The sequence below is a fragment of the Daktulosphaira vitifoliae genome, unplaced genomic scaffold (assembly GCF_025091365.1).
Source record: "Daktulosphaira vitifoliae isolate Bord-2020 unplaced genomic scaffold, ASM2509136v1 Scaffold_1, whole genome shotgun sequence".
Taxonomy (NCBI): domain Eukaryota; kingdom Metazoa; phylum Arthropoda; class Insecta; order Hemiptera; family Phylloxeridae; genus Daktulosphaira; species Daktulosphaira vitifoliae.
This window is the reverse complement of record NW_026099572.1, coordinates 84,817,230-84,831,092: the sequence shown is the minus strand read 5'-3', so window position 1 is coordinate 84,831,092 and position 13,863 is coordinate 84,817,230. Positions and strand designations below refer to the sequence as shown.

The following is a 13,863-nucleotide window of genomic DNA, read 5'->3' as shown; positions in this document are numbered from 1 at the left end:
AAGGGGTGAGGCGGGGGGGGCCTAGAATCCCCTAAATTACCCTACTTTTATGGATCAATATTATTATTTTTTATAATAAATATTTATATACACCTTTCATCTGTCACGCTTTTTTTGTAAATCGAATCATACCCTATATACAAGGAGGGGGGGTGAAAACTTTAAATATGCTTATTGTTACTAGGACATTTTAAATTTAATTTTTGAAAATGTTCCAAAAATACTGACACTTTTATATTTATCTTAAATTAAATCTAATGTAATATATTTTAATTTGAAAAAAAAAAATTTGACCTCTGGTCTTCATGGTGAAAATGACTACCGTATTCAAAAATATGCTATTTTTGTATTAAAATTCTGGGATTTGTATTTTATTTTATATTAAAATATCTGTCAAGGGGAGTACAGATTTTTATAAATATTATATAAATAAAAATTTGAGATAGCATAGAAAGTTAAACTTATTTAAATTTTTGTTTTTTGAAGTCGTGAAAATTAACTTTGAAATTTGATTTAGCTTAAATAGCTAATTTTTTAAGTAGACGGTAGTGACGTATGGTTGCCGAGTTGGTTAAAGTTGTGTTTTAATAGCTGGGGGTACGAGGTTCCAACCCGCGTATGCCAATGAATTTTTTGCATTTTTTCTTAATTCTTGAACGAGTAGCTGACTCCTACTGGCGCGTCGCCTCAGGCGGCGGCGGCTNTTTCTTAATTCTTGAACGAGTAGCTGACTCCTACTGGCGCGTCGCCTCAGGCGGCGGCGGCTGTAGGCCCAATACATTGAAAAAGGCTGAGCAAGCATCGAATGTTCTAGAAGGACTAGATGCTTGCCTGGTAAATACTTTATACAAGACAATAGAGGCTTCCGTTCCCATGATTATTATATATATACTATTAAATTACATAATTACAATGGGGCAGCAAAAAGCCAGATCACAACAACAGGGCCGAGCAAACCAAGGGGATCAAAAATTGTGGCTATATTCGATAAAATTGTTCGCTTTGTTTCGTTATTATTTATTATGTTTTCACTTACTGTATATTTTTAAATGAATCCGATGGCGAATCCCAACACAGGCCTAATATTTTCGTTGTGTCGTTATCGTTAATACGCGGACCGTCACTATCTTTATTGTGTTCGGTAGGTAATAAACTACTTATTAAACTATTATAGTTCGATGCCCATTTCCGTAAATGTAGACCGGCACCTTTCATTACGGCAATAATATTGTCTCATAATGTTATTGCCTCTGCCCGTTTCATTGCACCGCCTAACCAATCATCCACATAAAAATCGTTAACTAATGATTGACACGCGTCAGGATACTTACTTAATTCACATTCAGCTAACTTTTCTAGCGATTGGTTAGAATTGTCATTCACCGTGAGGAAAACCGCCGTTTGTTGATTTATACTATTGAGCTGATTCTCCGATGAACCAGCAACCACCCACATCCGAACTTTGTTTCCTAAAATACAGGACCGCCTGGTCGTGGCTTTATTTTCCCTGCACACATTAAATCTTAGAAGTGACCCGCTCCTATTAATAGGTCAATTTTCTGTGACACGGTGAAACGCGGATCCGCTAAGACTATAACTTTTGGAACAACGCAGCTATCATTTAGTCTGATGCCTGGTAGGTTATTCGTAATGCTCTTAACTACTCATTGTAAGGTATTTTAAAATAAAATACAAAACCGAGAATTTTAACACAAAAATACCATATTATAGAATATGATAGCCATTTTCAACATGCAAAAAAACTGAAGTTCAAAATTTTTTATATTAAAGTATATCACATAAGCTTTAATTTATGATTTGTACAAAAAAGTCAGTGTTTCCGGAACACTTTCAAAAGTTAATTTTTCTGGAAAAGTTACCATTTTGAATTTCACATGTGGTCATGTGAAAGGTCAGATTCACAAAAAAATATATAAATTATAGGTAAATGATAGGTAAATACCTAATATATCTATATACAAAAAAAAATTATTTCTATTTATCTATTTTTCAAAAAGTTATGGCAGTTTTAAGAATAAAAAGTATAAAATTGTAATTTTTTAGGGGATTTCTACCATTTACGGGAATGATGGGATTTTTTTCAATTATTGAGGCTAATATCTTTGTCTAGATACTATTTGTGGGAGGTTAATCCCCCCTCATTTACAAAAAAATTTAAAAATATAAGATTTAATTGTTAATTATAAATATTTTCTTTTCTAATTTTTTTTTATATATTTCCTGTAAAAATTGCAATAAAATTATAGAATATCAATATCATACTAAGATTTAATATTATAAATATTATAAATATTATAGTATTATTAATTTTTATTCATACATTTTTGTATAATTGATCTTATGTACCTCCCCTAAATATTTATATCACAATTATTTTGTATATTACTTATTATGTAAACTATGTTAACCTATACTTAAACCAGGCGTTTATTCAAATAAATAAATAAATAATAATTATTTATTCATGTATTTTATAAATCATAAAATATTTATCAGGATACGCCTAAGGAAATAAGAGTTTATTTGCTTTTGGGATAACCCAGTAATTCCTTCTAAAAATTAATACAATATACAAATTTGCATCGATGCGTTGATAAAGATTTTTATCAGTGTTTATCACTGTTTTATCTAAAAATTTAAAGTTATATTATTATTAATTTTAAATTCTTATAAGTCAATTATTTGTTTTAGAACTACAATTTGATTGGTAGCTATAAAACTAAACTTGAAAATATGTTTCAAATAAGTAAAAACTTTGACGAAGGTATGAATTTTACTGCATTTAAAGACATATTAGATTTTTTTTATCGTTTACACCTCCTTGATGAAAATCAAATTAAATCTTTATTCACTCAAGTAGTTGGCGAAAGTAAGTAAAACTCTAATTATAATAATAAGGTTAAATTTTATTTTCAACAAATACTAATATAACATAAGAATTTAATATATTTGCATATCTTAAAGTGTGTATCATTCAATGTATTAGGTACAACAACATTTTGGTTTGAGACAGTGGTTAAAGTGTGATAAACTAAAAGGGGGGACTATAGTTCCTAAAAAATGAGGACCATTCCCGAACATCACCAAATTGTCTGGCCACAAAGGCTAAAAATTATATTGAACATAAATAAGCAAATATATATATATAATAAATAAAAAATATCTCAATGAAGGAATACATTAGAACCTACCTATAATTTTTGTTATTTCGTTAAAAGTCAACTAGAAATGAATATTATACAAAACATCACATAGTCCGAATCAAATTTTTAATTTATTATGGAAATAAATGCAAAATTGTTTTTTTTATTTTTAAATATTTTTACCATAACAGAATCAAGTTGAGAAAAAAATATTAACAGAAGTAAATTTAGGTAGGTATCTACATATAAAAATATAAAATGTCAAAAATAGTAATGTAATTTATAAAATACTCAGCAAACTAAAATTATATCAATAACCGTAGTAGATTATATTAATATAACAAATATTTATATCACCTTAAATTTTATTTCTATCACTTTGTTACCCTTAATATAATAAGTTCTTTGGTATCATGTATAGTCATAAACTAATAACATGGTTTCTTAAGCTTAGATTAAAGAATTGATTAATTAAACTTTTGAATAATACAAAAACAAACAAATCACATAAATTATATCATGGTCGGTCTTTTTCCAAATACTAATAACACGATTCTAGAGATCTCGCTTCTAATTTAATTATTGTGTTCATCTATGGCATAATTACAATTTTAGCATATTTCTGACATTGTAGATGTGTTCATGAATAGGAAGAGGACGCCTTTAATCTTTAAAATAATTCTTATTTATTAATTCCTAAAAGATTTGAATTTAATATTCTTGTATAGTGATAAACTTTGAATAAATTGTACAGCATTAATAATTTAATGAAATTTACTTGATAGAACAATTTTTTAATTTATTGTATTTAGGACATGAAATATGGAATTTTGCAATTTTCGAATATATTAATATAAGATATTTATATTTTTCTTATTAATAGTCTAGATCTTCTTTCAGTATTCAATCTGAAATTTTCGAATTTCGTCATTTTTGATAAATTAGATAGATTTTGCATTAAAATCTAAGTTTTTTGGAGAATACCTGATAGTTTAAAATAATTTTTGGATAACTAATTTTTGGAAAATGTTGTTGTTTTCAATTAAGTTGACATTTTTAACAAACCACTGAAATACTTATTTTTAAGTATCCATAAATATACATTTATTTTAATAAACCACATAGCCATTAACAGAAAAATAAATGACCGGAAATATGTGATTAATCAAGATGACTATGAAAAAACTTGCACATTTAAATTTTCTCTATATATCTATGAGAGAATAGAAAATTCATAAATCTACATTTAGATATTTAAATGAAAAAATTTTATTCTTTAATTCTAATTATTTTACATGGGGGTAAAAATTTAATGTCCAAAACTGGGAACCCTTGAATGTTACTAAGCTATAAAAACAGGTAAAGCAATTTTTTTGGTGGATTTTAGTGATCATAAAAAAAATCCAGTAATTTATAAATTTTACTCTTAATAATACATATTAATTTTTAATATGTATTAATAATATAATAAAATATAGTTAAATTAAAAATTTTTTATTCATTACAATAAATAAAAAAAAAATTACCTAATCATTAATTTTTAAAACTGTTTAGTTCAATTTATGGAACATTCAATATACATTTTTTTAGCATAATAACTTTAACTAAATTAAAAATTAAAGATTAGAAAAATCTAAATGAAATACTAAAAAAAAAATTGTAATCTTTGGTTAAAATTTTATTTTAGTAATAAAACTTTTAAAACAAAACAAATAACATTTAAGATACAACGTATTAATAAAAAACATAAAATAGTTAAACTTTCAAAAAATAAATAACATAAAAATTTAGCCTTAAAAATAAAAAATACGATATTAGTCAGCCTTAGGTTTTTTGGGGGGTAATACACCCAAAAATTGATTTTCTCTCTGACGTCTTAGATATAAATTCTTGAGCTATGACATCTAAATCAATTTAAAATCTTCTAGATTTATGAACATATAAAATCATTAAATGTGTTAACCTTTTTGAGACACGTTTGATCTAAAATAAGTTTTAAGTCTTCTTAGTACAGAAAAAGAACGTTTAGCAGTTGCTACAGATGCTGGTATAGTCAATATTAATTTAATGAGTTTGGTAACTTTAGAAGTTTCATAAACATTTAAATAATTACTTTTTAAATAATATATTTTATCTAAAATACTAGAATCAATTGGTACAACTGATGAAAACATAACTAATTGTGCATGGAGTTTAATTATATCAAAATCTTCACTCACATTTTTTTAATTATTTAAAAGCTCTTAGTTTGATTTTAAGGTAATTTTATCTATTAATATGCTCTCCATCATAACTAAATTTTTTAAGTGTTCTTGATTAAATCTTCTATCATTTCATTTTTCAAGTAGTCAATTACTTCAAACATATCTTTTAGCTTCGATGCGAAGCTGAAAAGGTATTAATTTTACCATGATGTGTTTATATATTTTATTTTTTTTGTGTCTGTCACAACTTTTTCTCAGCTCTCACTGGACCGATTTCTTTCAAAAATACGCCAAAAGATCACAAATCGTATCTAGTTGGAGACATTACCCTTAAAAATTGAAAAAAATTACCTGATTTCCCGAAAATGGGGGAAATATTCAAAAAAATTACAAATTTAAAAATCGATAAAATTTTGTCATTTTTTTCACTTTTTTTCTTAAAACTTCCATAACTTTTTCAAAAATAAACAAATCAACATCATTTTTTTTATACTAAAATCTTAAATATTTTCCTTTCATTTAATATTATTTTTTTAAAAATCTAACACTTAACCTGCTCATTGAGGGGGGGATTTAAAATAGCAACTTTTTTACGAAAATTAACTTTTTCAACTTAATTTTTGAATATGTTCCGGAAATACTACGTCCTTTAAACATATATCAAATTAAAGCTTATTTTATGTACTACGAAATGAAAAAAAAAATTTGTCCGACACTTTATCTTCTGTATGTAAACGGCTGCCGTAGTCAAAAAAACGCTATTTTTGTGTTAAAATTGTCGATTTTAAATTTTCAACTTAAAAATGCTATAACATTTCGAAAAATGTAATTATCAGCACAAATTTTTTTTTTTCTAAATACATTATAAGTACATCTTTCATTTTACATACTTTTTATTAAAATTGGACAATTTCCTTATATATGGGGGGCGTTCAAAACTTGAAATATTGTAAAAAACATAGATCTTTTTCAACTGAACTTTTGAAAATGTTCCGGAAATACTGCGTCCTTTAAACATATATAAAATTAAAGCTTATTTTATGTACTATAAAATGAAAAAAAAAATTGTCCCGACGACCTATCTTCTATGCGCAAATGGCTACCGTATTCAAAAATATGCTATTAAAATTCTAGGTTTTGTATTTTATTTTATTTTAAAATATCTTATTAGGAGAATATATTGACTTTCATGAATATTATATAATTTAATTGACATAGAATAAAGTTCATAAGACATAAGAAATTAAACTTATCAAATTTTTGTTTACTTTTTTAAAGTCGAAAAAGTAATTTTTAAATTTGAGTTAGCTTAAATAGCCAATTTTTTATATTTAAATACTAATTTTTAATAATATTAAAACTTAGAAGTGATAGAAAATGTCTAATTGCAGATTTGAAAACATCGTGAAAAGTTTATTTAGAATGGTATATTTTTGTTACTGATGAAAGTTCCTTGTAGTTCAGTGCATTTATTTATAGTAACAAACAGTTTTTATTGAAAATTATTGTATTAAGCCCTTTAAATTTTTATACACGTAAAAATAAAGCAAAATACAAGTTCTTTATTATTTTTATAATTTCTCCGTTTAAATTACAATATTAAATTATTGAATATCAATTTCATACTAAATTTAATAATTATAATTAATATTTATTCATATATTATATTTTAAAATTAAAGAACTACTAATTAGGATATTCACAAAGAAATAAGAGTTAAAGTTGCTTTTGGAATAATCCACCAATTTTTCTAAATGAGACACTATCTACAGATTTGCATCGAAGCGTTTCTTATGATAGTGATTTTAATACTGTCAGATATACTTGTCCACACTGTGCCTCGACCCCACTGTGCTACCGTTTTTATTTTTTTATATTTAGTTACATATTATTCTCAAATTATTAACTATATGATACTTTTTAAGTCCATCCCTTATGCCTTGTAAGAGTGTCAACTCTGTTTTTTTAAACGGAAACACATACTTTGAATATAATAAAATGTTTTAGGTTTTAATTTTATATTAAATGACATTTGAATTTTTAATATAAATTATTAGTTTATAAGATATAAAAATATAAAGTTTCAAATTATAAAAGAGAAATTTCTAGCTCATTCCACACCTCATTTTGTTTTCTAAAAATCGGGTCATGAAACGTCTCTGCACCAGACTGTTTTGCAATCTCTCGGACTTAGAAATCTTTTCACACTTGGTGTTTTTTATCTAACTCTCTTATAAATAATGTAATAAAAACAATAATAACTTAACCTTTTTATCTTATTTATTTTTTTAAATTTTAAATGATTCCGAATTATTAAGACAATTAATTTTGTTTGTTTATTTTGTGAATTGAAACAATTAAGAATTTTTTTAATTCTTCAATTGGAATGTGTATTTAATAAGTGCATTTCGAAAATCTACCTTAGCACATCTAGCGGTTGAAACTGTTGTAAAACAATAATTTAAACATCTTAGAAAGTATTATTAGATTTTCAAGTAATAAAAAAAACTATTTCCGGTATATATTATTATTTATAATATTATAATAAATTAATTTTATTAAGTGATATTTAAATGTCGGTCAGTGATTATTACTAATAAAATTATTGATATTACCACCCTACTTTTAAATAAAAATTAATTAATAACACATTATTTTTACTTCAAAAGTAGACAAATTAATGGACAAGGATCAATTTTTAATACAAGTGGCACGTGTTGTAAGACGAATTGAGCTTCGTATACAACAATATTATACACAATATCTCCACCTAACTAAGATGACTAAAAATCAATTAATAAATGCAATAACAGATGCTGACTTAAATATCACGGATGAAAGAGCTACTGAATTAATAAAAATTGAAATGGCAAACGCAGAAGATATCAGCTGTAAAGGTAATATAAATAATACATAACATTTTTTAGACTTTGTGACGTAAAAAGTTGACCTATCATGAATAGTACTATTTAACACATNATTGACCTATCATTAATAGTACTATTTAACACATTAGTAAATTAAATTAGTTATTGTGAACATCATATAATTAAGTGTAACTGCTCGGCAATTGGTAATGCGGTGTTATTGTCTAGATAGTATTAATTTCGTGGTGAATAAAAACTAATTTTGAACAGTATAATTCAGTAATAACATTATTCAATTTTCCTAAATAATGCAGTCGCACATTCCCTTTTTTCTATTTTATCTGTTGTACAATCGTTCATAACAAATTAGCATTGTGATAACAAACGCCCAGCTGACCACTACAGTACTGTCAATTATTCAACCGGTCCCAGATGTCTGTCAACGAGGCATGCACTGATGTCGGCGTTTGTTTCCCCTTCCGGTCCATGTGTGTCGTCGCCGTCAAGTGGTCTGGCCGTTTTGTTCAAATGTTTTTTGGCCGGTCGTTTATTCTGTCTCCAGCCTTTTTACTTAGTTTTATGTTGCGCATATTTGAACATATCATGGCTGCCTAACTTTACTTTTGGCCCTGGCGATCGAGCCATGGATGAAGATTCATTTGTTGGCTACGGCCTGGTCATCATGATAATATAATTTGGTAACTTTGTACAGCATTCCCGTTTTTCTTTATTTTTGTCCATTTTATTGTTTCCTCTATTCGTGCATTGTCACGAGGTTTTCTTTAAAAATGACATTAATATAATGTAAATATTTTAATATGATTATTCTATCTGATCTCTTGGCATATTTGTTCATTGACTATTGGTAAATTATGATAAAATATCATTTTCGTCCATTCTATCATTAATTTTATTATGTTGAGTGTAATAAAACCTCATGTTGGACCAATCTAGACGTGCTTAGCAGTCTCAAGGCTCGGTATAAAAGGCCTAGAACCATATTGACCGATGTCATGTTCTTAGTTTGAGCATTATTGCAATGATAACCATTTTATTTTATTCAATATTGGAAAGTACGATCCTGTCCCTTGGTCAAATCGAACATAGTCAATACAGCAGTGTCAGAGATTATTTTCTCCCTCATGTCCCTTTTATTTTATTTGTCCTTTAGCTCATTTAATAATTTGTAATAATTTTAACTATGACTTGAAATATGTTGTATAAAAGAATTTGTAATTTTATTATATGTTGAACATTTGTAACTGACATTTATTTTATTGTACTTTGGGCATTATTATTTTAGTTAAACACAGTATATAAAATAGAACATCATCGCCTATACTACTTGTCTACCAGTTTTTAATTCCTTTTCCCCTAGAGTTAAGGTAAAAACTTAGTAAATTAAACAACAAATGTGTCAGTTATATTTAAAATTCCACTATGCTCCGGTCTGGTAGAGCCTCGGCTAGTGGTGAATCCAACTTCGTTTGGGTTTATGTGCTTCATCGGTGATAACCTCACATTTAGTTATCGGTGAACGTCACAACTTTTAGACTTTATACAACCCATCTAAGGCCAAATTGATATATTTCAAAATGTTTTCATAAACTCAAGGTTGATTGTTAATCTGACGTCAGGATAGCGAATCTTAATTTAATGAATTTATTAATAGCCAACCAAATGGAACCATTTGCAATAGATTCCCATCTGCCATCAAATGTTATTAAATATCATTTTTACGAGTTGATCTTATTACTCCTTAATTTGTAATAAGGATTTCTAATTTCACTTGATATAAAATTAATTTTTACTAAATAAAATTATACGTATTATTTTTATTTAAGTAACTTTTAAAATAAAAAATTCCATCTGAAATATATGATATATGAGTAAAATAACTTTTGATTCGTTAACCAGAAAAACAAAGACACGTGGCTAAAATATTTTAAAAATGTGTTTCAAAAAAATAAGAATAGCCAATATATACGCTTATATTTATTATTATCTATAATTGTTTTAAATTATAGGGATAATCGAAAAATTATAATTGATAAAAAATTATTTTATCAAGTTAAATTCTTCCAATTATATAAAAAAAACTGACATCTAGTTACTTTTAATAAATTAATAATAGTTTTATTTATTTTTTCTTAGAATTCAGAAACATATACGCAAAAATATATCTCGAATATCTTGAGGAACAAAAACAGAAGTTAAATCAGTCAAAGACTGATTAGGTACAAGGTGAAGGTGAGAAGGTATTAATTTTACTACTGTGATCAAAAAGTAAGGTGATATTATCATTTAAAACTCCCAGGCATTATGAAGGCAGTTAAATTTTTTTCTTAGGTAGGTAGGACATCCTTATTGACATGTTCCAATTGTCTGTTTTTTAATAGTTTTAATAACCTCCAAGTTATACGCGTTTTTTTAAACATCCAAAAGTGAATTTTACGATTTTTAAAATGGGTGTTTTTGTTGAGCAAACACCTTGCATCAAATTTTGTTTGCGAAACGTACATTCTTGTGTAGACACGTTCAAAATGTTGCGGATGCCCTTTGGTAATCAAACTATGGCACAAAAAAACATTTATAAGTGATACAACGAGTTCAAAGCGGGCCGAGAACGCATTAAAGACATACCGCGCTCTGGACGAACATCAACATTTACCGATGAAGGCTACTTCCAAGAAATCAAAGATTTGGTGCTTGAAAATCGACTAATGACAATTAGAGACCTCACAGATAGTATTGGCATATAATTTATATACTCCCTTAAATACTCCCTTTTTCATTCGACATACTTTATCTTAATCAGGATATTAATAAGGAACTAGCAGTTTATGAAGCTTTTGGAATAATCCACCAATTTTTTAAAATTAAACACTATCTAAAGATTTGCATCGAAGCGTTTTTTTTTTATAGTGATTTTAATCACTGTCAGATATCATTATACTTGATCCAACTATGCCACGTCACCACTGTGCTGGTTTTTTTTTAATCTTAAAGTATATTTTAAAATCTTTAATTTTGTATAGGTTTAATGTATGGAATCGTTTCAGGATATTTCCAAATATTGTATAGGAAAATAATAATTTAAACATACATGGGTGGTTTTATTTTCATTCCATTCCTGTATTTAGGTTTTTTATTGAATTAAAAGAATAAAAGAATGTCCAAAGTAAGAATTTTTGATCTAGTATATTATATTAAATTAAAAAATGTCGAAATTTAACAATAAAAATTGTAATTTTTTGGACAATTTCCTTAATTTACGAGGAACATGTGAATTTTTAATATAAACAAATCAACAATAAATAAGTAAAAAACTTTATCAATACAAATACAGAAGCATACACATTTCAACTTGTACAGACTGTTTACACTATTCATAATAATTTAAACAATTATATAATATCTAAAAGACATCATTTGTCATTTCATATACTAAGTATTTTTTTAATTAACGAATTTTTTTCATTTTAGAAGAGAAGCTCCATCCTTATGCGTTCCCGCTCAATTCAAGTACTAAATGTTAATTAATAAAATTAAATGCACCGAATATACTATACTTACAAAAATGAAAAATATGCTAATTTTAACATTTTCTACTATTATTAATCTGAAAACAAAGTGTAAAAATAAATGAAATAACTTCACTTAATTGTAATGAACTATGATTGATGATAAATAAACATATAAAATATTTTCTTACAGTTCAACTGATATTAATATTTAAAAAAATTGTTATTAGTTTATATAATATAAATTCTTATGTACGTTAATATGACTGAGCGAATATTTTTTGGCAAAACATTGTTATGGAAACATATTTTCATAAATTTATACGTGAATTAAAGTTTTGAATTTTATTTAAGATAATATAATTCGGCCAAAATCTGAGTTTTAATTTAACGTATATATTATAAATTTACAATACATGTACGCATAATACACCCAAAGAAAAACCTCAATCAATTTTGATAGAGAAATTTTATCAAGGGTTTATGATAATGTTTAACAAAAAAACTATTCTTATAAATAATTATTGTTCAAGACAATAAAAAAAATTATCATATTGATAAATATATCATAGATTCAATAGTAATGATATATTTATCAAATTGAACAATGAATTTGTTATATACATCGAGGTTTTTCTCTGGGTGTACAAGATATAATATTGCACTAGTAAATAGTCACATCGTGAATATTTAACTAGCTATCGATAATAATAATTAACCCTTAAATAGTCGCGTGGGGGTCTAGCATACCCCCACATAAATAAAAACGGTTGTATTATATTGCATAAAAGGTGTACATAGATATAAATTTAAAAGATGGTTTTTATAATAATATTGAATAAATTTTCATAAATAAATACATTCGAAAAATTATGACTTAAAATGTTCATCAAAATTGAAATGGGTCATATTTACCCCCACGCGACTTGTAACGTTATAATTTTTTTTTGGACTTAATTTATTTTCAAAATATCATTTTATTGTAAATGCAATATTATAATCGATATAATATTGTGGAATTGGAATTATGAGGATCTACCACCGACTATGCAATTAAGTTTTAAAAATAAATAATTTATTAGGAATTTCCACTACTCCATGATATGGAACAATAAGAACAAAACATGTTATAAATATATCGCGTATATTAAACAGTATGCAAAGATTGTTGGGAGAAAAATCAATGTTCAACAGATTCAGAATAATTATATATACTCGTATCATAATAATTAAATGTATTGTAATATTAATAATAAAAACCCAGCACAGGGGGGTCGCGGCACAGTTGTGACGTGGTATAGTTGGATCAAGTATAATGATATCTGACAGTGATTAAAATCACTATCAAAAATAAACGCTTCGATGCAAATCTTTAGATACTGTTTAATTTTAAAAAAATTGGTGTTTTATTCCAAAAGCTACTTGATCTGATGGTTCCTTAATATCTCGATTAAGATAAAGTATGTCAAATGAAACAGGGTTTATAAAAAAATATAATTTCTCATAAAAAATTGTGTGAATCCATAAACTTTTCAATAAGTTGTAGCATTATAAAGTTTAATATTTTATAAATAAAAAAATCGAGAATTTTCACACGAAAAAAGCATTCGGTAGCCATTTTCGCCGTGAAGAAAAGTCCAGAGGTCAAATTTTTTTTTTTCAAATTAAAGTATATTACATGAGCTTTAATTTAGGATATATATAAAAGTGTCAGACCTTCCGGAACATTTTCAAAAGTTATGTTCAAAAAGAAAATTTTTTGTGAAAAAGTTGTCATTTTAAAACCCCACCCTGTGGGCTGGTTAAGTGTCAGATTTACAAAAAAAATATACCAAATGATCAGTAAAGACATCAACCATCTATATAAAAAAGAATTATATTGATACGTTCATTTTTGAAAAAGTTAGAGCATTATTAAGTTAAAAATATAAAAAAAAATTATTTTACAAAAATCGTAATTTTTTATTAATTTTGATGTCAACTTTCACCACGAAGACAAGTCCAGAGGTCAAATTTTTTTTTTTTAAATTAAAGTATATTACATAAGCTTCAATTTAAGATATATATAAAAGTGTCAGACCTTCCGGAACATTTTCAAAAGTTA

The 13,863-nt window shown here is 26.2% G+C and overlaps 1 protein-coding gene across 6 annotated transcripts in view; it reads left to right on the top strand.

Moving 5' to 3' along the window:
• LOC126894566 (uncharacterized) overlaps positions 1 to 11,957 on the top strand; it is a 129,313-nt gene extending 117,356 nt beyond the window's left edge. For 2 of the 6 annotated variants that reach the window (XM_050665684.1, XM_050665683.1), the window contains one exon: positions 11,722 to 11,957. In XM_050665684.1, coding sequence (XP_050521641.1) covers positions 11,722 to 11,774 — 53 coding nt within the window. In that variant the 3' untranslated portion in view covers positions 11,775 to 11,957. Of the gene's footprint in view, positions 1 to 2,712; positions 2,891 to 8,037; positions 8,266 to 10,389; positions 10,494 to 11,721 lie in introns of all 6 variants that reach the window. The other 4 variants (XM_050665682.1, XM_050665681.1, XM_050665679.1 and 1 more) reach the window with 4 other exon arrangements.
• Positions 11,958 to 13,863: the final 1,906 nt, after the last annotated feature.